This window comes from Heterodontus francisci, chromosome 13 (genome assembly GCF_036365525.1).
Source record: "Heterodontus francisci isolate sHetFra1 chromosome 13, sHetFra1.hap1, whole genome shotgun sequence".
Classification (NCBI taxonomy): Eukaryota; Metazoa; Chordata; class Chondrichthyes; order Heterodontiformes; family Heterodontidae; genus Heterodontus; species Heterodontus francisci.
Window position 1 is genome coordinate 32,399,896 of NC_090383.1, and position 23,953 is coordinate 32,423,848.

The following is a 23,953-nucleotide window of genomic DNA, read 5'->3' on the forward strand; positions in this document are numbered from 1 at the left end:
TAGGGCATAATTTCACAGTTTGCTTACAACAAAACTCAAATGTAGTAGGTGAGGATAGTAGCAGACTTCCGAAGGACGCAGTCAGACTGGTGAAATGGACAAATGAAATTCCATGCAGAAAAGTTAGTGATGCAGTTGGTAGAAAGAATGAGAAGCAATAAGCAGAAGCAATATAAACTAAATGGTACAATTTTAAATGAGTTGCAGAAACAGACAGCTGGCAGTGTATGTACACAAATCTTTGAATTTGGCATGCTGTATTAGATTTAGTAATGAACTAGATTTAGTTAACAGCCTAACAGTGCATAAACATTTATTTAATAGCAAACATAATACAGCCAGCGCTGCCCCACATCAGACGACCTACAGAAGATCCCTAGCAATATAGATGAGAAACTGTTAAAGTTGATGGAATTGAAGGCAAATTATTGACCTGGTGAGGAAACTGGACAAGCGGAAGGAGACAGAGTATAGGGACAATGGACAGGCGCTCAACTACAGGTCAGTCAATGGTGGGCAAGGTTTTAGAAACAACACTCGGGGGAAAAAGAAAACAGGCACTTGGAGAGGTTTGAGTTCATTGAGGAGAGCCAGCACGAATTTGTAAAAGGCAGATCGTGCTTGACTAATTGAATTTTTTGATGAAGTAGCAGAAAAGGTTGAAGGGAATGCAGTGCATGTTATCTACATGAATTTTAAGAAAGCATTTGACAAAGTACCACATAAAGGCTGGTTAACAAAACAGACTCATGGAATAGGAGGGTCAGTGTCCAATTGGATAGGAAAAAAAATTGGCTTAAGGACAGAAAACAGCAAGTCGTAATAAATGGTTGTTTTTCCAGACTGGAGGATGGTAGACACTGGTGTTCCCCAAATACAACAGGTTTTGAGCAAGCAAAAAGGGGGAGGGAGGGAAGAACAACAAAAGGGAAGGTCTGTGATAGGATGGAAGGCAGGACAGTTTAACTGACAAAGGTTTTCATGGTACAAAGCCAAAGGGAGTATTAATGGGACAAATGCTAGGACAATTGCTTTGTTTTTGGATATGTAACTTGGATCTTTCATACAGAAAGAAATTTCAAAATTTGCCTAGGTTATCAAACTTGGAGGTGTGGCAAACCAGGAGGATGATATAAATTAACTGGAATCAGACAGATATGGGCAGACAGAATTTAATACAGAGAAGTGAGAGGGGATGCATTTTGGCAGAAGGGATAGGCAGAGGCAATATATACTTAATGGCACAGTTCTAAAAAGCGTGTGCAGGAACAGAGCCTTGAAGGTGGCAAGACATAGAGAGAGTAGTTAGCAAAGTATGGATCTTGGGCTTCATAAATAGAAGCCCAGAGTAAAAAAGCAGGGAATTTATGCTGAACCTTTATAAAGCTGTGGTTAAGCCACAACAGGAGTGTTGCTTCCAGTTCTTGTCACCACACTTTAGGAAGGACGTGAGAGTCCTCGAGAGAGTGCAGGAGATTTACCAGAATGCTTCTGTGGATGAAGGACTTTAGCTAGAAGGTTAGGCTGGAGAAGCTGGGGCTGTTCTCCTTGGAGTAAAAGGAAATTGAGGGAAGGTTTGATAGAAGCATACAAGATGATGGCAAGTTAAGATAAGGCAAACAAAGAAAGGCTGTTCCCATTAGTTAATGGTAGAAGATTAGGGGATACAGATTTAAGGTTTTGAGCAAGAGATGCAGGGAACTACGGGGAAGAACTTATTTTTTAAAAAGTGGTAATGACCTGGAACTCGCTGCCTGCAAGGGTGGTGAAAGCAGAGACCATTAATGATTTCAAAAGGAAATTAGATGAGCAATTGAGGGAAATAAATTTGCAGGGTTACAGGGATCTAGCAGGGGAATGGGACTGAATGGATCACTCTAGAGAGCTAGCATGTACTCGATGGGCCAAATAGTTTCCTTCTGTGCATAATGACTATGACTAATTGGCAGGAGGTGACTGGTGGTGCAACACCTGCCCTTTTACCTCCTCCCTTCTCACAGAAGGCCCCAAACACTCCTTCCAGGTGAAAGTGATTTACTTGTACTTCTTTCAATTTAGTATATTGTATTTACTACTCACGATATGGTCTCCTCTGCAGCAGGGACACCAAACACAGACTGGGTGACCGCTTTGCGGAATGCCTCCGTTCAGTCCGCAATCGTGACCCTGAGATTTCTGTTGCCAGTCATTTCATTCTCTACCTTGCTCCCACAATGACCTCTCTCTCCTTGGCCTGTTACCACTAAAGTTCAACATAAGCTCGAGGAACAGCACCTCATCTTTTGACTGGGCACTTTACAGCCTTCTGGTCTCATTGAGTTCAACAATTTTAGGTCATAACCTCTGCCGTCATTCTGTTTTGTGTTTTTTTGCTGGTTCGCCTTTTTCTTGTTTCTTAATTCCTTTACATTGCATTCAGACGGCTGCCATTCACACTTCACCTACACACAGCTTTTGTTTCTTTACTTGAGCCAGTACCACTCCCTTTGGCTTTGTACAATAAGATCTTTTGTCATTTAATCTCTCCTGTCCTCCACCCTATCATAGGCCTTCCCTTTTGTTCTTCTTCCCACCCTCCCCCCTTTCGCTTGCTCAAAACCTATTACATTTCTAATTTTTCCCAGTTCTGATGAAAGGTCACAGACCTGAAAGGTTAATTGTTTCTCTCTCCATGGATGCTGCCAGACCTGCTGAGTATTTTCAGCATTTCTTGTTTTTATTCCTGGTTAGACCACACCTGGAGTAGAGAGTTCTGGGAACCACACATTAGGTAGGATATAATGACCTTGGAGGGAGTGCAGATTTACCAGATTGATAACTGGCCTCCAAGGGTTACATTACAAGGAGGGAGGAATTTAAACAGCTAAGAGGGGATATGATCAAAGTTAAGATTTTAGGGGAACAGATAAAGTAGATAGACAGGAATTATTTCCGCTGGTTGGGGAAACTAGGACTAGTGGGCATAGTCTAAAAATTAGAGCCAGACATTTCAGGAGTAAAATTAGGAAACACTTCTCCACACCAAGGGTGGTAGAATTGTGCAACTGTCTTCCTAAACAGCAATTGATGCTAGGCCAATTGCTAATTTTAAATGAGATTGATAGATTTTTGTTAATCAAAGGAATATGGGGCAAAGTCAGGTATATGGAGCTAGATTGCAGATCAGCCATGATCTCACTGAAAGGTGGAACAGACTCTACAGGCTTTTCCTATTTTTGAAGGTGGCAGGGCAAGTTGAGAAGGAAGCTAAAAAAGCAGGAGACCCTTGGCTCTATTAATAGAAGCTCCGAGTACAAAAGCAAGGAAGTTATGTCAAATCTTTACAAAACACTGGTTAAGCCTCAGCTGGAGTATTGTGACCAGCTCTGGACACACTTTAGGAAGAATGTCAAGGTCTTAGAGAGGGTACCAGGAATGCAGGACTTCAGTTATGTGGAGACACCAGAGAATCTGCAGTTGTTCTCAGAGTAGAGAAGGTGAAGGGAAAATTTAATAGAGGCGTACAAAATCAAGTATGGTTTTAATGAGAGTAAATGAAAATGGTTTCCAGTGGCAGAATGGCCAGTTACATGAGGTCATAAATGATGATTGGCAATAGAATCAGAAGTGGCAAGAAGCTTTTTTCATGCACATTGTTGCGATCTGGAATGGACTACCTGAAAGGACAGTGAAAGAAAATTTAATAGTGACTTTCAAAAGTGAAATGGATAAATATTTAAAGGTAAAAAATTTACAAGGCTACAAGGAAAGTGCAGGGGAGTTGCATCAATTGAATAGCTCTACCAAACAGCACAAATACAACGGGTTAGTTAGAATTTAGTTAAACTGAACTAAACCATCTTAAATCAAATTTGATCAAGTTAAAAGCGTAGTCCTGTGACAATGGAAGCACACAATGGGTTTCACTCCAAAAATTCTGCAGCGTAACAGAATGCAGATTAATAGACAACATAATTTAGTTATCCCTTCAATACATACCAACTTCATCTCCAAAACATCCAGTGTTTTGCACCTTATCGCAAATATTAAGGCGAACAAATTTTCCTCTGACTTTACGGTCATATACAATGTAGCCCTGATTGGTGCGCAGTGAGTTCAGATCAAATAAATGGCCTGGATACATAAAAAAAGCAGCATTAGAAATATCAGCAGGTAACTTCAAACAAATTCATACACAACTCTTCAGTTAGATCCAAAGGAACTACATTATGTTAACAGACTAAAAAAAGTTCAAAAAAGTAAAAGGATTTCTATGCAAAATAATGCCACTGTGGAAAGCAAAGCTATAAGTTTATCCATAAAGAAAACACTTTTAATATAAAACTGCAGAAGCTGAAGTCAATAAAGCCATGCACTCCAGTTTACTATAGCCTTTGATTATCTGATGCATGATATCTGAGTAAGCATTACAACTCTAATGGAGAACCCTTTTTCAAAAGAAAAGCAAAAATACTACAGATGCTGAAAGCCAGAAACACAAACAGATAATGCTGGAAAACACTCAGCTGGTCAGTCAGCATCTGTGGCGAGAACTTGAGTTAACATTTTAGATGTGGATGAAGTTCTGGTGAAAGATGCATACCTGAAGCATTAACTCATCAGTTCTCTCCACAGATGCTAACTGACCTGAATGCTTCCAGCAGTTGCTGCTCTTGTTTAGGATTATGCAAGTTATTTTGACTTATCCTGGATGTTATCTAGGGAGCAGTTTGGTCTCATTATAGGTTTTCAGTGAAGACAGGTTAGGTTTTCAGTCAACAATCTACACTTGTTTTTCATTTTACATCCTGTTGTTTTCTAGGTTTAATACATTTTCCATTTCAGATAATCTCTTGTAGCTAGTTACTCTAATTGTTGACAAAGGTTCAGTGTAGCGTTTACTGCTTTAAGATTTGGAAAAGAGTAAATTTCACTAACTGTTTGGGCATTTGAAAAGTGATGCTGCCACAAAAAACATATTACTGACCTGTAATTGGATTGGTCACAACACACTCATTGTGTACATTCTTGGTCACTGGGCAAGCAACAGCCGTGAACCACAAAAACGTATACTCACAATCTTGAATGGCAGTGATCAGATCTGGCTTTGTGTTCTACAGAAAGATAGATTATTTTTAGAAGGCACATTTGTATTATCTTAAAAATTCCAGTTAGCATTTGGTGATCAAAGTTCTTTAACACTAGATTTGTTAAATTGGGTGACAAATCTTCCCAAAGTACACATACAAACTTGACACTTTCTCTTGACAAGATTTGCTGTCATATCACAAGTCAATTATTTTTTGAGACAAGACTCCCTCCAAGTTCCGTGCATTCCACTTACACTGGACAGAATTTACTCAAACTAAAACAAATGCAATGCATCAGAAATAAAATAAGCCACCAGCTATCCTGGATAGAATTATCTAGACACACTACTGATGCAGTTACCGTATTCCCTGTCTTTAGGTCTGACCCATTCTCTGAAAAGCTCTGCGCCCCTGGGTGTTTTTATAATTCAGTGACCATCAGACTAAGACTGATATGGCATATGCTCACTTCTTTCCTACTCTGTGCAGACTCTTTCAGGACAAGTGTTTCGTTGCACAGGGTATAGAGCAGGCAGTCTCAGCTCTTCTACCCCATGCAATATAACAGACAGGCATATCTGACAAAACTGCACTGCATTATCAGTCTGTTACAAATAGCTTATACAGTTTGTTTTTTTATACATTTTATCACCTCCTTTCTACTTCTCCTGCCATATTAGACCTACAGACTTGAAGATTGCACAATGGTACCAACACTGACCAGGAGGATTTGTCTTGAATTTCTCTCCAATTTTCTTCTTTAAAAGTTCTTGGTCTTTGCTCTATACCTACAGAGTGGAGTAGTTATGAATGGGAACAGTGTGTGCAGGGGATCGGATAAAAAGTCATCATAATCCACTCCTGCTGGATAGTGACATTTACATCTTCTGGAAGACCCATTTTAGTCTGCCATGCACAGGCTCTGCCAATATATTGACCTTCAGCTGAGTGAGCTCATGCTACCTGACTCCACAATGCATCCTACAAGTCGCAACTCCTGCAGCTGAATTGCAGCAACTCACCAAGGTTACTTCCTATGACCTCTACCACAAAAGAGAACAGCAATACTGGGGGTGGGGGGAGAAACATCCCCAAGTCATACACCATCATGAATTGGACACATTTCCACCCATTCAATAGCCTGGAACTCAAACACCCTTGTGGGAATACCACCGCCACAAGGACTTCAGCAGCTCAAGAAAGTCCACCAGCACTTACGCAAGACAATAAGGAATGTGTAACAAATATCCTTTTCCCAGCATCACCCACACCCGAAAATAAATACAAATCAATTTACTCTAAAACCAAGGCAGCTGACAGACCTGCAAAATTGCATTAGACATTTCAAATTTCCACTTGAGGCTCAAAATCTCATCATTGAGGCTGGCTGGTGATATGAAGCTTATAGGAGGTTCTTTCACCAATAATCCAACAGCTAAAAATAATTTACAAAACTGAACAGCACCCCAATTACTTTATCATACCATATTTAATCTGGGTGAATGAGCAGAGCATAACTCTCAGTTGTGCATCCCCAGTGACCTGCAGCCATATTGTCCCAAAGGTTACCAGAGGACAATGGTATAAATGACAGCGACTCCCGCATATTGGCATTGGGCACAACAGAGGTGCTATGGATTAAACAGTCAAGTTACAAATTAAGCAGCCACGGCTTCAAGTATCACACGAGGAACCTGGAGAAAAATAAAGCAAAACATAGCATATGCCAGATCAGTCTGAGTCGGATGGTCACTGAATTATAAAAACACCCAGGGGCGCAGAGCTTTTCAGAGAATGGGTCAGACCTAAAGACAGGGAATAAGGTAACTGCATCAGTAGTGAGTCTAGATAATTCTGTCCAGGATAACTGGTGGCTTATTTTATTTCTGATGCATTGCATTTGTTTAGTTTGAGTAAATTTAGAAGTTAGAAAGGTTTTCCATTACATAATACAACTTGGTTCCTACAAGTTTTCCATTCCTTATTTTTTATTTAACTCAACAAAAATCTTGCTCCCGAAATAAGACTTACAATTGCATTTTGATCACATTTAAAGCGTATGATTGTGGTCTTGTTGCGAATTCCATCAGCACATCGATCACCATTTTGATACTGTAGGACAAGCAAACCGTGTTCTTCCCACTTTGGCCCTGCAACTACCTCACCAAGGCTTGTGTACTTGCTGCCATTCTTCAGGCAAGCAGCTGCACTGAAGGGGCAGTCCCAGCTGCCTACAAAAAGGTGAAAAACAAGTTATAACAAAACATTCCATAGTTAAATTAACCACAATATGAACAAACTTGGAAACCACAGAATAATTCAGCACAAAAGATAACTAGAACAATGCTCATGCCGAAAAAAAACTAACAATATGATGCTTAACCTCATGCAGTTTGCAGCATAGCTCGAAATCCCAGCAATATCTGCCATACCACTCCAGAAATTGCAATGAAAGGGATCTTTACAGTATAAATAGGTTAATAACCTCCTTGTAACATCTCAGCAAGGATCAATTTGGTACAATCAATTTTAACTAGCAACTGTAATATGTACGAAAGAACGGAGGAAAACAAATGAGGAAAGGAAGGAAAACAGCAAGGACAGAAAGGAAAGCTATGGCATTTATATAGCTCTTTTTGTTACCTCAGGACATCCCAAAATACTTTACAATCAAATAATTACTTTAAGTGCAATCACTGTTGCACTGTAGGAAAGGTGGTACAACATTTGCACACAAGGTTCCACAAACAGCAATAAGTGACCAGATAATCTGTTTCAGTGAAGTTGCTTCAGGGACAATTATTGGCCAGGACAACAGGGAGAACGCCCCTAAATACATAGGAACATAGGAAATAGGAGTCGACAGCCATTCGGCCCTTTGGGCCAGCTCCACCATTCAACTGGATCATGGCTGATCATCTACCTCAATGCCATTTTCCCACACTATCCCCATATCCCTTGATAACTTTAATATGCAGAAATCTATCCATCATTGCCTTGAACATACTCAATGATAGAGCGTCCACAGCCCTCTGGGGCAGAGAATTCCAAAGATTCACCACCCTCTGAGTGAAGAAATTTCTTCTCATCTCAACCCTAAATGGTCTCTTATTCTGAGACTCTATTCTCTAGTTCTAAACCCCCCAGTCAGGGAAATGATCCTTCCTGTATCTACCCAGTCGAGCTCTAAGAATTTTGTATGCTTCAATGAGATCACATCTCATTCTTCTGAACTCTAGAGAATACAGGCCTAGTTTCCTCAATCTCTCCTCATAGGACAATCCCACCATCCCAGAAATCAGCCTGGTGAACCTGCATTGCACTTCCTTTATGGCAATTATATCCTTCCTTAGGTAAGGAGACCAAAACTGTACACAATACTCCTGGTGCAGTCTCACCAAGGCTGTATACAACTACAGCAAGACTTCTTTACTCCTGTACTCAAATACTCTTACGATAAAGGCCATCATACCATTTGCCTTCCTAATTGATTGCTGCACCTGCATGTTAGCTTTCAGTGATTTATGGGCAAGGACACTTTGGACATCAACACTTTCCAATCTCTCACCATTTAAGAAATACTTTACATTTCTGTTTTTCCTACCAAAGTAAATAATTTCACATTTTTTCAACATTACATTCCATCTGCCATGTTCTTACCCGCTCAGCCTGTCTAAATCCCCTTGAAGCATCTTTGCATCCTCCTCACAACTCACATTCCCACCTAGTTTTGTGTCATCAGCAAACTTGGAAATATTACATTTGGTCCCCAAATCCAAATCATTGATCAAGATTGTGAATAGCTGAAGCCCAAGCACTGATCCTTACCGTAGCCCACGAGTAACAGCCTGCCAACCTGAGAATAACCTGTTTATTCCTATTGTTTTCTGTCCTAAACTAATACTCAATCCATGCCAGTATATTACCCCCAATCCTATGTGTTCTAAATTTGCTTAATAAGCTCCTGTGAGGGACCTGATAAAACCTTCTGAAAATCCAAATAAACCATTCATTGGTTCCCCCCCATCTATTCTTCTCGTTACATCCTTAAAAAACTCCCACCAGATTCGTTAAACATGATTCTGCTTTCAAAATTCCATGTCGACTCTCCCCAATCCTACCACTTTTGTAACAAATTCTAGCATTTTCCCTACTACTGATATCAGGCGAACAGGTCTGTAGTTCCCCGCTTTCTTGCTCACTCCTTTCTTAATTAGTGGAGTTACATTTGCTACCTTCCAATCTTCAGGAACCATTCCAGAATCTAGAGAATTTTGGAAGATGATCACCAACTATCTCTACAGTCACCTCTTTCAACACTCTAGGATGGAGATCATTAGGTCCAGGAGATTTATCAACTTTCAGTCCCATTAATTTCTCCAATACTATTTTTTTTTTAAACTAGAATGATACAGCACAGATAGTGGCTATTCAGTCCATTGTTTCTGTAACAGCTGTTTGAAAGATCTATCCAATTAGTTCCACTTCCCTGCTCTTTCCCCATAGTCCTGCAATTTTGAGTAATTATCCAATCTCTTTTGAAAGTTATTATTGAATCTGCTGCTATCACCCTTTCAGACAATAATATTCTAGATTCGCATCGCAAGTCTGGTTCTTTTTGCATAAATCTGTGTCTGCTGGGACCAACCCTTCTACAAGTGGAAACAGTTCCTCCTTATTTACTCATCATATCAAGACTGTTAATTATTTTGAACAGTTCTATCAATTTCGCCATATCCTTCTCGGCAAAGAGAGAAACCCCAACTTCACTAGTCCCTCTGCATAACTGAACTGTTTCATCCCTGATATAATTCTAACAAAACTTCTCTGCACCCTCTTTAATGCTTTGACTTCCTTCTGAAAGTATGGTGCCTAGAATTCAACATAATACTCCAGCTTGGCCTAAACTGTGGTTTACAAAGGTTTAGTACAGCTTCTTTGTTTGTGTACTATGCCTCTATTTATAAAGCCTAAGATCCCATAAGCCTTTTTTAAGCAGCCTTTTCAATTTGTCCTGGCACCTCCAAAGACAGTCGTGTCTGTTCCTGCATGCCCTTTAAAATTGTACCATTTAGTTTAAATTGCCTCTCATTGTTTCTACCAAAATGCACCACTTCATACTTCCCAGTGTTAAATTTCATTGGCCACTTGTCTGCCCATGTCCTCCTAAAGTCTGTTACTATCCTCCTTGATGCTTGCTATATTTCCATTGCTTCTGGTCATCTGCAAACTGAAATTATGCCCTGCTTACTCCTCAAGTCCAGGTCATTAATGTGCAATAAGAGCGACAGATCCAACATGGGCCCCTTGTAGAGAGTACTGCACACTGCCCTCCAGTCTGAACAACCACTATTCATCACTGCACTCTTTGTCCTTTACTCAATTTTGTATCCACACAGTCACCATTCCCAGATCTAAAGATAATTGGAAGATTATGTCGCACATCCAAGTACTTCCAGTTCTAACAAAAGATCACAAGACCTGAAACAATAATTGTTTCTCTCTCCATAGATGCTGTCAGACCTGCTGAGTATTTCCAGCATTTTATAAGAAATAGGAGCAAGAGTAGGCCATTTGGCCCAAGTCTGCTCTGCCATTCAATGATCTGATGGTGGCCTCAACTCCACTTTCCTGTTTGCCCCCCCAATAACCCTAGACTCCCCCATATATCAAAAATCTAATTTAGCCTTGAATATATTCAATATATCCAATATATATATTTGGGGCGGCACAGTGGCTAGCACCGCAGCCTCACAGCTCCAGCGACCCAGGTTCGGTTCTGGGTACTGCTTGTGCGGAGTTTGCAAGTTCTCCCTGTGACCGTGTGGGTTTCCGCCAGGTGCTCCGGTTTCCTCCTACCTTGATAGGTAAATTGGCCATTGTAAATTGCCCCTAGCGTAGGTAGGAGAATGGTAGGGATGTCGTAGGAAATATGGGATTATTGTAGGATTAGTATAAATGGGTGGTTGTTGGTCAGCACAGACCCGGTGGGCCGAAGGGCCTGTTTCAATGCTGTATTTCTCTATAACTGAGCCTCCACTGCTTGCTGGGGAAGAGCATTTCAAAGATAAACAACCTTCTGATAGAAGAAATTCCTCCTTATCTGTTTGAAAAGGGAGACGTCTTATTTTGAAACTGTTTTCCCGAGAAGGGAAACAACCACTCAGCATCTACCCTGTTCAGCCCCCTTCGAATCTTATAAGTTTCATTAAGATCACCTCTCATTCTTCTAAACTCCAATGAGTATAGTCCCAACCTGCTCAATCGTTCCTCATAAGACAACCCCTTCATCCCAGAAATCAGCCTAGCAAACCTTGTCTGAACTCCCTCCAATGTAAGTATAGTCCTCCTTATGTAAGGAGACCAAAACTGTATGCAGTACTCTAGGTGCAGTCTCACCAATGCTCTCTACAGTTACAGCAAGACTTCCCTACTTTTATACTCCATCCCCCTTATAATAAATGCCAACATTCCATTTGCCTTCCTAATTAATTCTATATGAACTTCAGTAAAGCCTTCGACAAGGTCCCTCATGGCATACTGATACAAAAGGTGAAGTCACACGGGATCAGAGGTGAGCTGGCAAGATGGATACAGAACTGGCTCGGTCATAGAAGACCGAGGGTAGCAGTGGAAGGGTGCTTTTCTGAATGGAAGGATGTGACTAGTGGTGTTCTGCAGGGATCAGTGCTGGGACCTTTGCTGTTTGTAGTATATATAAATGATTTGGAGGAAAATGTAGCTGGTCTGATTAGTAAGTTTGCGGACGACACAAAGGTTGGTGGAGTTGCGGACAGTGATTAGGATTGTCAGAGGATACAGCAGGATATAGATCGGTTGGAGACTTGGGCGGAGAAATGGCAGATGGAGTTTAATTCGGACAAATGTGAGGTAATGCATTTTGGAAGGTCTAATGCAGGTGGGAAGTATACAGTAAATGGCAGAACCCTTAAGAGTATTGACAGGCAGAGAGATCTGGGCGTACAGGTCATTGAAAGTGGCAACGCAGGTGGATAAGGTAGTCAAGGAGGCATACGGCATGCTTGCCTTCATCGGTCGGGGCACAGAGTATAAAAATTGGCAAGTCATGCTGCAGCTGTACAGAACTTTAGTTAGGCCACACTTAGAATATTGCGTGCAATTCTGGTCGCCACACTACCAGAAGGAATTGGAGGCTTTGGAGAGGATACGGAAGAGGTTTACCAGGATGTTGCCTGGTCTGGAGGGCATTAGCTATGAGGAGGTTGGATAAACTCAGATTGTTTTCACTGGAACGACGGAGGTGGAGGGGCGACATGATAGAGGTTTACAAAGTTATAAGCGGCATGGACAGAGTGGATAGTCAGAAGCTTTTTCCCAGGGTGGAAGAGTCAGTTACTAGGGGACATAGGTTTAAGGGGAGAGGGGCAAAGTTTAGAGGGGATGTGCGAGGCAAGTTCTTTACACAGAGGGTGATGAGTGCCTGGAACTTGTTGCCGGGGGAGGTGGTGGAAGCAGGTACCATAGAGACGTTTAAGAGGAATCTTGACAAATACATAAATAGGATGGGAATAGAGGGAGACGGACCCCGGAAGTGCAGAAGGTTTTAGTTTAGGCAGGCATCAAGATCGGCGCAGGCTTGGAGGGCCGAATGGCCTGTTCCTGTGCTGTACTGTTCTTTGTTAATTGCTGTACCTGCATGCTAACTTGGTGATTCACGTACAAGGACACCCAGATTCCTCTGTACCACAGAATTCTGCAGCCTCTCCATGTAAATATTCTGCTTTTCTATTCTTCCCGCCGAAGTGGACAATCTCACATTTCCCCACATTATACTCCATTTGCCAAATCTTTTTGCCCACTCACTTAACCAATCTATATCTCTTTGCAGACACTGTGTCCTCCTCAGAATGTGCTTTCCGATCTACCTTTGTATTGCCCTCAAATTTGGCTACAATACACTCAGTGTCTTCATCCAAGTCATTAATATTGATCATAAATAGTTGAGGTCCCAGCACTGATCCCTGTGGCACTTCACTAGCTACAGTTTGCCAAAATGCCCCATTTAACCCAACTCCATTAGTTAGTCAATCCTCTATTCATGCCAATATATTACTACCCCAAAATAAGTTCTTATCTTGTGTAGTAACCTTTTATGTGGCACCTTATCGAAATCCAAATGCATTACATCTACTGATTCTCCTTTATCCACCCTGCTTGTTACATCCTCAAAGAACTCAAATAAATTTGTCAAGCACCATTTCCCTTTCATAAAACCATGCTGGCTCTGCCTGATTGCAATAAGATTTTCCAAATATCCTGTTACTTCTTCCTTAATAATGGATTCCAGCATTTTCCCAATGACGGATGTTCAGCTAACTGGCCTTTAGTTTCCTGCTTTCTGGCTCTCCCCACCCCCTTTCTTGAATAGAGGTGTTACATTTACAGTTTTCCAATCTGCAGGGACCTTCCCAGAATCTAGGGAATTTTTGTAAGATTACAACCAATGCATACATTTTCTCTATAACCACTTCTTTTAATATCCTAGGATGCAGGCCATCAAGTCCAGGGCACTTATCAGTCTTTCGCCCCATTAGTTTTCGGACTCTTTCTTCCTTCCTCTCCCTTCGACAATTTTATCTCAAATACCAAATTCAAACCATGAAGACTAGTTCCTCTGCTTCTAGCCACCACCTCAGACATCCTCTCCTACCCTGTACATCATGAACAATCTTCATATTTTGTCTATGGCATGCATCTTCCCATATTATTTTATTGTGGTACATGCACTCTGAACGAGTTTGAGATGTTGCCACAGCACATCTCTGAAGGGAATAAGCAGTCAGATCTTGCTGAAACCAAGAGAAGCCAATCTTTATCCTCCAGTCATGGTGATTCCCCACAATGGTAGAGCAAAACCTTGGGAAGTCTATTAAGTCTAGGATAGTGTTTGAGCTTGTGGTGGAAATCTTGGAATATTTAAGCTAATTTATTAGTTACTGAAGGAAATGACAGGGAACCAGAATACATGCAAATGGATTTTCCTGTTCCTTTCCATGCCCCTCCCCCTCTGAAAATTTCAGAAATCCATATGGCCAACCATTTGGCAAATTCACGGTAAATGTACTAGCACTTTCTTTTAATGTTACAATGTGGTTTTGACTGGAATGGGTACAACTCCAACCATTACAATAACCAAAAAATGGTTCTCCACCAGATGCAATGTAGTTGCACACTGTTATTTGGTGTGCACTCACCATTTTTTGGGACTAGCGACTTGCAGATATTAATGTAGTACTTCTTCTGCTCAACACCTGGTTGCTGTTGTATCTCCCAGTTCTCTTGGGACTGTGATAAAGGAGTAAGGTCATAGGAATTCCCATCACTATCCCTGAAAGGGAAGATTTGCATTTTAAATTAAGTAATCTTGCATCGGTTTTTAGTGTGCTTTTTCTAAACTGCAATAAAAAGGATATCTTAACTGCTAATCCACACCAGGTTTCGAATATAATAAACCTTTTAAAGATTCACATCACAGTACAATGGATCAGATTAATCAATGAAATGGAAACAATGCACTTGATAAATGCATCGTTAGGATCACAAATGTTTTAAGCCCATTAGTTGTTATACATTCAAGAAATTCCAAATTTTAAAGAAAGGACCATAACTTTGTGCACAAGAAAACATTTTATCTTGCGTTGAACCATTGCTTGCTGTTATATTATCTATTACCATACCCAGCACTACAACACAACCCCACTTGGTTCTGTTCTCAATTCATACAATTTTTCTTTTAACAATTACACTTAAACCATTTTAACATCTACTTAAACTGAAAAAAAAACTGTCATACCTTAATGTGCAATCAATGGATCTGAATGGTGGGCAAGCATATGATGTATGCCATTCAAACATGTACGTGCAATCTGAAGTTTCCCTCAAAAACACTGGCTTGCCCTGCAAGAGGATGACAAAATGTAAACTTACACATACTCCTGTGTTTTAAGCAGAAAGTATAATTAAGGTTTGTAATTTTATAATGTTCTTATAATGCATTATCCTGGTAATGTCACAAAAAATGGAGACCATATTACTGGAGTTTTGGGCAAAGCATTTATTGAAATTCAAATACATTAACTGTTCTGAGATCTGAATCAAACCATATGCCACTTGCAAGCAGTGTTTTATCACTATAAATGGAAGATTTACAGAGACCAGAATCACATTACGTCATGACCTAATCAAGCCTGCCAATATCAGACTGAGAGGGGATTGGGTTCAGTGGTGATGACACTTAAGTAGTCTCCTACCCTTCATTATTTAGACTAACACAAAGTGAACTCTGCTTAAAAATAACTCTATTTCATCTCACCAACAGCATAAAATTTAGGAACTGAAAGAGGTTACCTAGTCAAATAAAATTCCTTCCCCCACCACCTGGCCTTCTCAGAATAATCCCACATATCCAACTTCTTGCCATACTCTTCAATCTCTTCCCTATTCTGAAGGGCATCTAGTTTTTTCAATCTATTTATGCTGTTCCTTTTAACAATGTATAATTTACTTTTGGGCAAACATTTCCATGCAGCTTTCCTCTTAACACAATTTTAAAATGTGTTTGTGTTCTCCACAAATGTCCATGTTTTATTTCCTGCACGAACCTCACCAATATTGCTTTGCTTACAACCTAGAGTTCAATATGCTCTACATCTTTCTTCCTTTGTATCTTATATCTGAAAGATCTTCCGTTGGATAAGTAATCTCTCTTTACATTGTTCCTTTCCTCTCCCAGTTCTAAACAACCCAGACACCATTCACAAAATGCAAAATAAATGATAGTTTATTATAAATCCATTTAGTTTCTTTAAACACAAGTAATCTAACCTTTTATACTATATACCTATTCTGCTAAATGTTGCACAGCAACACGTTTCCCTCTTTCTGCTATTCTTCATATTTGAATGTATTCATTTTTTGCAGTTTTATCATGCTGGGGGGGGCATTCACAACATTTTTGTCACTAGTTTTACACTTGTTTTTTTATGGAAGATTTAAGAGCGAGCACCTCACAAAGTGTATCGAATTGCTGTGTGGGGGTGGGTGGGACGATGGTGGGCAAGGGAGAAGTATCAAACGCCACTGATTTGGTGGGGATGGTGCTAGAATTATTTAACTCCACTGAGGTACAGATACAAGGGCACCAAAAGTCCTTTAATATCTCTCCCAAATACCACTTGTCGCAGAGCTCAGGAAATGTGTCCAGACTATTAACATGGCAGCTGAACTGGCTCCTGTCACTCGATAGTGGCCCGCTTAATTCACTTAACTTTCTTATTCATTCATTCATGGGATGTAGGCATTGCTGGCTAGGCCAGTATTTATTGCCCATCCCCAAGTGCCATTGAAAAGGTGGTGGTGCGCTGCCTTCTTAGTTGCAGTCCTTGGGCTGTAGATACACCAAGAGTGCTGTTAGGAAGGGAGTTCCAAGATTTTGACCCAGCGACGGTGAAGGAATGGCAATATATTTCCAAGTCAGGATGGTGCGGCTTGGAGGGGAACTTGCAGGTAGGGGTGCTCCCATGCATCTGCTCCCTTTGTCCTTCTAGGTGGTAGAGGTCACAGGTTTGGAAGGTGCTGTCGAAGGAGCCATGGTGAGTTGCTACAGTGCATCGTGTAGACGATACACACTGCTGTCACTGTGCTGAAGGCGGTGGATGGGGTGCCAATCAAGCGGGCTGCTTTGTCCTGGATGGTGTCGAACTTCTTGAATGTTGTTGGTGCTGCACCCATCCAGGCAAGTGGAGAGTATTCCATCACACTCCTGACTTGTGCCTTGTAGATGGACGGGCATTGGGGAGTCAGAAGGTGAGTTATGCGCTGCAGAATTCCCAGCCTCTGACCTGCTCTTGTAGCTACAGTAGTTATGTGGCTCGTCTAGTTCAGTTTCTGGTCATTGGTAACCGCAGGATGTTGATAATGGGGGATTCAGCAATGGTAATGCCATTGAACATCAAGGGGAGATGGTAGATTCTCTCTTATTTGAGATGGTCATTGCTTGACACTTGCGTGGCGCAAATGTTAATGGACACTTAGCAGCCCAATCCTGGATGTTGTCCAGGTCTTGTTGCATCTAGACACAGGCTGCTCAGTATCTGAGGAGTCACGAATGGTGAATGTTGTGCAATCATCAGCAAAAATTCCCACTTCTGACCTTATAATGGAGGGAAGGCCATTGATGAAGCAGCTGAAGATGTTTGGGCCTAAGACACTATCCTGGAATGAGAATCAGATTTTGCTTTCCCCAGCTGCTAGTAACAGAGAGCGCTGAACTTACTGACCTACCAGTTCAATATTGCTCTTGGGGGAATACTTTGCTTGTTTTCTTTTTTAAAGAAATCAGTTGAATTTACAAGCAAAAATTGACAGGAGCAAGAGCTTCACAAGCATATCCTTAAAACCTAGGAAAGAGCATTAAATCCAGGCTGACAACAGTGTCGTATGACAGAGCACTCGTTGATGCTCTATGTTGGATGAGATGTTAAACTAGGGCTCAGGCTGCCCTCTCAGGTGCATGTAAAAGAGCCAACAGCACCATTCTGAAGAACAGGGGAATTCTCCCAGATGTTCTGGCTAATATTCATCCCTCAAAAAACATTAAACAGATTACCTGGTCATTATAACACTGCTGCTTGTGGGATCTTGTGTACTAATTGGCTGCCATATTTCCTATGACAGTGACTACACTTCAAGTGTCATTTGCTGTAAAGCACTTTGGGATATCCTGAGGTTGAGAAAGGTGCTCTGTAAATGCAAGTCCTTTCCTTCTTGATTAAAAGACTACAAAATCTGACAGTACACTGCAGCATTTCCACCTTTCTAGCCTGTAACTACACTTGGAATGCTTTATTTGTACTCTAAGCAGATATTCAAATAACTGGATATTATTTGGGAATTCTAAAGATTACAGTATGTAAAGAATATCAAGATTTTTACACCCGATTCAAAAAGTAGCTCAAATGTGATTAAGAATTACTACTTCAGTAAGGCTTTTGATAAGCTCCCGCATGGGAGAATGGTTAAGAAAGTAAAGGGCCATGGGATCCAGGGTAATTTGGCAATTGGATTCAAAATTGGCTTACTGGCAGGAAGCAAAGGGTGATGGTAGAGGGTTGTTTCTGCGAGTGGAAGCCTGTGACCAGTGGTGTACCACAGGGATCGGTGCTGGGACCCTTACTGTTTGCAGTGTACATTAATGATTTAGACGTAAATATAGGAGGTATGATCAGTAAGTTCGCAGACGACACGAAAATTGGTGGTGTCGTAAACAGTGAGGAGGAAAGCCTTAGATTACCGGACAATATAAATGGGCTGGTAAGATGGGCGGAGCAGTGGCAAATGGAGTTTAATCCTGAGAAGTGTGAGGTGATGCACTTTGGGAGGTCTAACAAGGCAATGGAATATAGGATAGGAATATAGGTAGGATCCTAGGGAGTACAGAGGGTCAGAGGGACCTTGGGGTGCTTGATCGCTGAAGGCAGCAGCACAGGTAGATAAGGTGGTTAGAAAGGCATATGGGATACTTGCCTTTATTAGCCAAGGCACAGAATATAAGAGCAGGGAGGTTATGACGGAGCTGTATAAAATGCTGGTTAGGCCACAGTTGGAGTATTGTGTACAGTTTTGGTCGCCACACTAAAGGATGGATGTGATTGTAATGGAGAGGGTGCAGAGGAGATTCATCAGGATGTTGCCTGGGCTGGAGCATTTCAGTTATGAAGACAGACTAGATAGGCTGGGGTTGATTTCCTTGGAGTGGAGAAGGCTGAGGGGGGACCTGATTGAGGTATACAAAATTATGAGGGGCATTGATAGGTTAGAAAGGAAGAAACTTTTTCCCTTAGCAGAGGGGTCAATAACTAGGGTGCATAGATTTAAGTTAAGGGGCAGGAGGTTTAGAGGGGAGTTGAGGAGGAACTTTTTCACCCAGAGGGTGGTTGGAATCTGAAACACACTGCCTGAAGGGGTGGTAGAGGCAGGAACCCTCACGACATTCAAGAAATATTTAGATGAGCACTTGAAAGGCCATAACATACAAGGCTATGGGCCAAGTGCGGGGAAATGGGATTAGTTAGGATGGGTGCTTGATGGTTGGCGCAGGCGCGTTGGGCCGAAGGGCCTGTTTCTGTGCTGTAAAACTCTATGACTCAATGACTATAAACAAACAATTTAGCTGTGGATATTGACTTTAGTATATGTTTATCAAGTGTTGTTCTTTTAAGAAATTCAGCAACCATTAAACAAAAAATAGGGTGTAACCAGCCACTTCCAGTTATGCAAATTAAGTGAATTCAACAAGCACACAGTATCTGGGCGATCCTTTTAGCTGGAGCAAGATCGACTGCAATCTTCTCTTACACAAGTGTAGGGTGCACCCACACCAATGTGTTCATTGGCTATTATCATTTAAATTCTGGTAATAGTAAGCCAATATTAATACATGGGCATATTTGATTAATTAACATAACATATATAGATAGACATTAGAGCAAAACATCTCCATCTTGTCATATTAGGATTGAAATTAATCATCCTGAGCATTTCAGAATCTGTGCCCAGATACACCATTGTCTCAATTTTTATTTACAAAACCTTTTCCTTGTGAATGTAGTGCTTTAAACAAGCACTGTTGATGCTGTGGAGCAGGACACTTTCCAATTTGGGCACCCAATGTCAATATCAAGTTCTAGTATAGATGCAGCACATACTGATGCAAATTGAAGCTCCCTCTACGCTTCCTAAACAATGTATCTCAGCTCCAATCTCTGATGAGCACTCCTTACTGTACTGACACCCTACCATTTCTCAGCAATTTGTGTTTATGACTATCCCAATTTTCATCCAGGTCTTTGGTGAATTTTAATTTAAGTCTCAATGGTTTTTGGCTTTCCAGCCTGACTACCATGACCATGCTGTTTCTCCTTTGCAATGACTAAGGATCTGTACCAAGTGGATTATTCTTCAGCTACAGGTTAAATCTAAAATAAAAACAGAATGCTAGAAATACTTAGCAGGTCAGACAGCATCAGTGGAGAGAGAAATAGTTAACGTTTCAGGTCAATGACCTTTCTGTCAGGACTGTCTTTTATTTCAGATTTCCAGTGTCTGCTCTAACCTTTGCTCTTTTAGAGGTGATACTAACTTAGCTGTATTACCAACTGACCTCCCTATTATCTTAAATCAGTAAAATTAACGGACATGATTACTATGCTTTCCACACCAAAATCTAAGCACAGATTTCTGAATGCATGATGGGGCTTGTGGAACAGAAAGGAAGTGGCTACCTCAGGACAGAAATCTTTCAGTGAAAAGATCGATCTCAACTGAGCTCAGACAGAAATGACCTTGTATTCCTGCATGGCAGCAGTTTCAGAAGCAAAGGGTTGAAAAAAAGATTGGAAGAGAGAAAAAACTCATGACTAACAATAATTACATATGGCCCAGAAACTGCATCCCCTGAAGTCATCATTTTGGTCTGACAGCAATGCTCAAACTGGATGTCCTCAAAAGTGACGTTCTTTTTGTCATCAGGAGATTAACAAGGCTGCATTGATGAGCAGCGTCTGAATCGCTACAGGCAGAAAAAGGATGAACAGGTGATGCAGACAATTGTTCATTTCAGTGCGAAGATCAAATCCTAACTATTTTGAGATGGTCCATCTTATTTCCTTTCTAAGGGCACTAAGCTCACCTCATTTCTAATAACTCAGAACTTCGTTCTAGTCGCCACTTCCAGGCAAACTGAGACAAACCATGGCTAAAATGACAGGAAAAGGTGATCTCTAGTTGTGAAAGCTGCCAAACTCAAATGGTCAAAACTTACACCTGCCCAGTGAGTGATTACAATCTGTCATTTGGGGTGCAATAAAGAAAATCCTTCTTCCAAGTTAAGGAACAATCATGGTGATGGCCTAAGGAAAGTCTAATCTAGCAATTATTCTTAAAAGTCCTTCACCTCCAGGTTCTCCTGCCAAAGAAACTCAGTACCAGGCTAGCTTTTCATTTTAATCCAGTGCTAAAACCACTGCTTTAAAAAAAATGCACAGCAGTGCTGGAACCTCCTTTCTTTTGTGCATCATTCTTGAGCCATTCTTGGTTTCTTAAAGCCAGAACCAAAATTAAATAAGGTAACAAGGCAACACATTTCAACTATCCCAAAAGGATCTTGTTTTAAGTTTAAGGTGGCATGGTCATACAGGAGAGATGATTGATCAGGACTGCTGCAAGAGGCTATATATTGAAAGAGAAGAGACAGCCCTTTAATAGCTTCAATTTAAAATATGTAAACTCCAGCAGTAGTGGGCTGCTGAAAGCCAGGTTTTTTTAATTTTAGAGATACAGCACTGAAACAGGCCCTTCGGTCCACCGAGTCTGTGCCGACCATCAACCACCCATTTATACTAATCCTACACTAATCCCATATTCCTACCACATCCCCACCCTGTCCCTATATTTCCCTACCACCTACCTATACTAGGGGCAATTTATAATGGCCAATTTACCTACCAACCTGCAAGTCTTTTGGCTTGTGGGAGGAAACCGGAGCACCCGGAGAAAACCCATGCAGACACAGGGAGAACTTGCAAACTCCACACAGGCAGTACCCAGAATTGAACCCGGGTCGCTGGAGCTGTGAGGCTGCGGTGCTAACCACTGCGCCACTGTGCCGCCCATATTGCTAAATTAATCAGAAACTAACATTTACAATTAAATCAGGAAACAAAAACTACCCTGAGTTGTAAAGCAAGGAGAAGTTAACACTCGCCCCGACAGAATGAGATGGGGAATGACACTTGGCCCAGAGACTGAGGCATGCCATGCCATTTAAATGGCAGATTTTCAAAACTCATGGGATTTCAGAACGTTGTCAGCTGCCTTCATGGTTAAGATCAGCGTTTGCAGATCTCATGCCCGACATTTTCTCCAAGTGCAGGATGTAGTTATTTATTTATAGAGTGCCTTTAATGTAATAAAATGTCTCATAGCACTTCACGGGAGCGAATATCAAAATCGATATCTGGGCACATTATGAGATCATAGGACAGGTGATCAAAAGCTAGTCACACAAACTGGGTTTAAGAAGTATCTCGAAGGGGCGAAGGAGAGAGATTGTTCCAAAATTAGACAAAACAATGAAAGAATTTTCATTAGTTAGCATGTCACAACAGCGATAGATATGAGGCAGACTAAAGGTGGTATTCCACATTAATATTCTCAAATGAAATTAGGTTTTAAGGATGGAGATCCACTTGTAACTTTCATGCAATATAAAATTAATTAGCAGCTTTAAATCCCTGTGCAGTATTATTTTACTGACCGGAGTTTGGCTGTGATCACAGTAGAACATGATGGCTGTTGACCGTTCATAAATTTTATGGCAAGTGTCTCCACTGGTGTAGTTTATCATTATCAATCCATCTTCATAGGTTAAGTTCTGGGTAAAGCGTCCTATGAAAAAATACACGATAAACATAATACATCAGGTGAGTTTAATATTAACTTTAAATTACAATGACATAGTAACTGCTTAAAATAAGCAGGATGAAGAGCCTTGTAACTCGGTCAAATTTGTATTATCATGATAATTAAATGAGTTCTCACAGCTCAAGTCCCAGCTGCAGTAAAAGAAAATTGCAATTCCCCTCACAATGAATCATATTTTTCATTTATAGAACTGGTTCACAAAGAAACCAGAGAACAAGTTTCTGCACTTGGTCAGTCGCAAACTTCGTGGTCATGGAAATATATTAAGTATGAGGACACGTGTACAAAAGCAAAATACTGCAGATGCTAGAAATCTGAAATAGAATCAAAAAATGCTGGAAATACTCAGTTCAGGCAGCATCCGTGCAGAAAGAGTGTTACCATTTCAGGTACAAGTTACGCAAACAAAAGTTAGATGTTAGAAGGATTTCCGTTTCTCAGATCATCACTGACCTTTAAAATAGGTTGCCGGACGATGAATGGCTACAGCTTCCTGTCTTGCACCCTTCGTAACTTTGAGCTCATCCAACACTCTGCTGCCTGTATCCTAACTTGCCGTTAAGTTCCATTCACAATTCATCTCCATATACGCTGACCTACATCAGATCTCTATCTGAAGTCTATTTTAGAATTCACACCCTACTTTTAAAATCACTCCATTACCTCCTCCTGACCTACAACCCTCCAATCTCTGCACTCTTCCAAATCTGGCCTCTGACCCAACCACAATTTTAGTCACTCCATCTTTGGTGGCCGTGCCTTCCTGCCTCGACCCCAAGTTCTGGAATACACTCTCTCCTCCTTTAAGATGCTCCTTAAAATCTACCTCCTTATCCAAGCTTTTGGGGTCACTTGTCCTAATATCTCACGTGGCTCAGTGTTAAAATTTTGTTTGATAATGCTTCAGTGGAACATCTTGAGATGTTCTACTATGTTAAAAGTACTACATAAATGCAAGTTGTTATTGTTGTTGGACAAGATCCTGGGGAAAACTGATATAGTGGCTTCTAAAAGGTAGATGATGGAATGTTGGTTTATGAGCTAATGGTCATCGTTACCATCTGGAATTTGCTTTTGATTCCTCTCCAGACCCTGTAGGCAATTATCCAGGTTTATTTTATCCTCAAATTGGCCAAAGGCTTGCTTTTTTTTGTCCCTCCCAAGAGATTACATTGCTGCTGTAGATGGGGAATACTGGGGGTCAAGTTGCCCAGCTGCAACACAGCTGAATGGGGCAGACGCAATGCAACTAGTCTTCTTCTGTCAGTGTTTTTAAAAGGCACATGAAGACATCTAGTGGAAATGAACAGGAACTTCGTAAACTACTTTTGTGGTCAGAGTTCACAAACCTTCAAAAAGCA

The 23,953-nt window shown here is 41.0% G+C and overlaps 1 protein-coding gene across 1 annotated transcript in view; it reads right to left on the reverse strand.

The window, feature by feature from the left end:
* The window catches only part of igf2r (insulin-like growth factor 2 receptor), a 254,891-nt gene that overhangs the window by 67,475 nt on the left and 163,463 nt on the right, over positions 1-23,953 (reverse strand). The window contains exons 28-33 of the mRNA XM_068044624.1: positions 22,426-22,556; positions 14,905-15,008; positions 14,306-14,439; positions 7,101-7,300; positions 4,967-5,093; positions 3,979-4,113 (exon numbers count right to left, since the gene is read on the reverse strand). Of these exons, the coding sequence (XP_067900725.1) occupies positions 3,979-4,113; positions 4,967-5,093; positions 7,101-7,300; positions 14,306-14,439; positions 14,905-15,008; positions 22,426-22,556 (831 nt within the window). The remainder of the gene's footprint in view (positions 1-3,978; positions 4,114-4,966; positions 5,094-7,100; positions 7,301-14,305; positions 14,440-14,904; positions 15,009-22,425; positions 22,557-23,953) is intronic.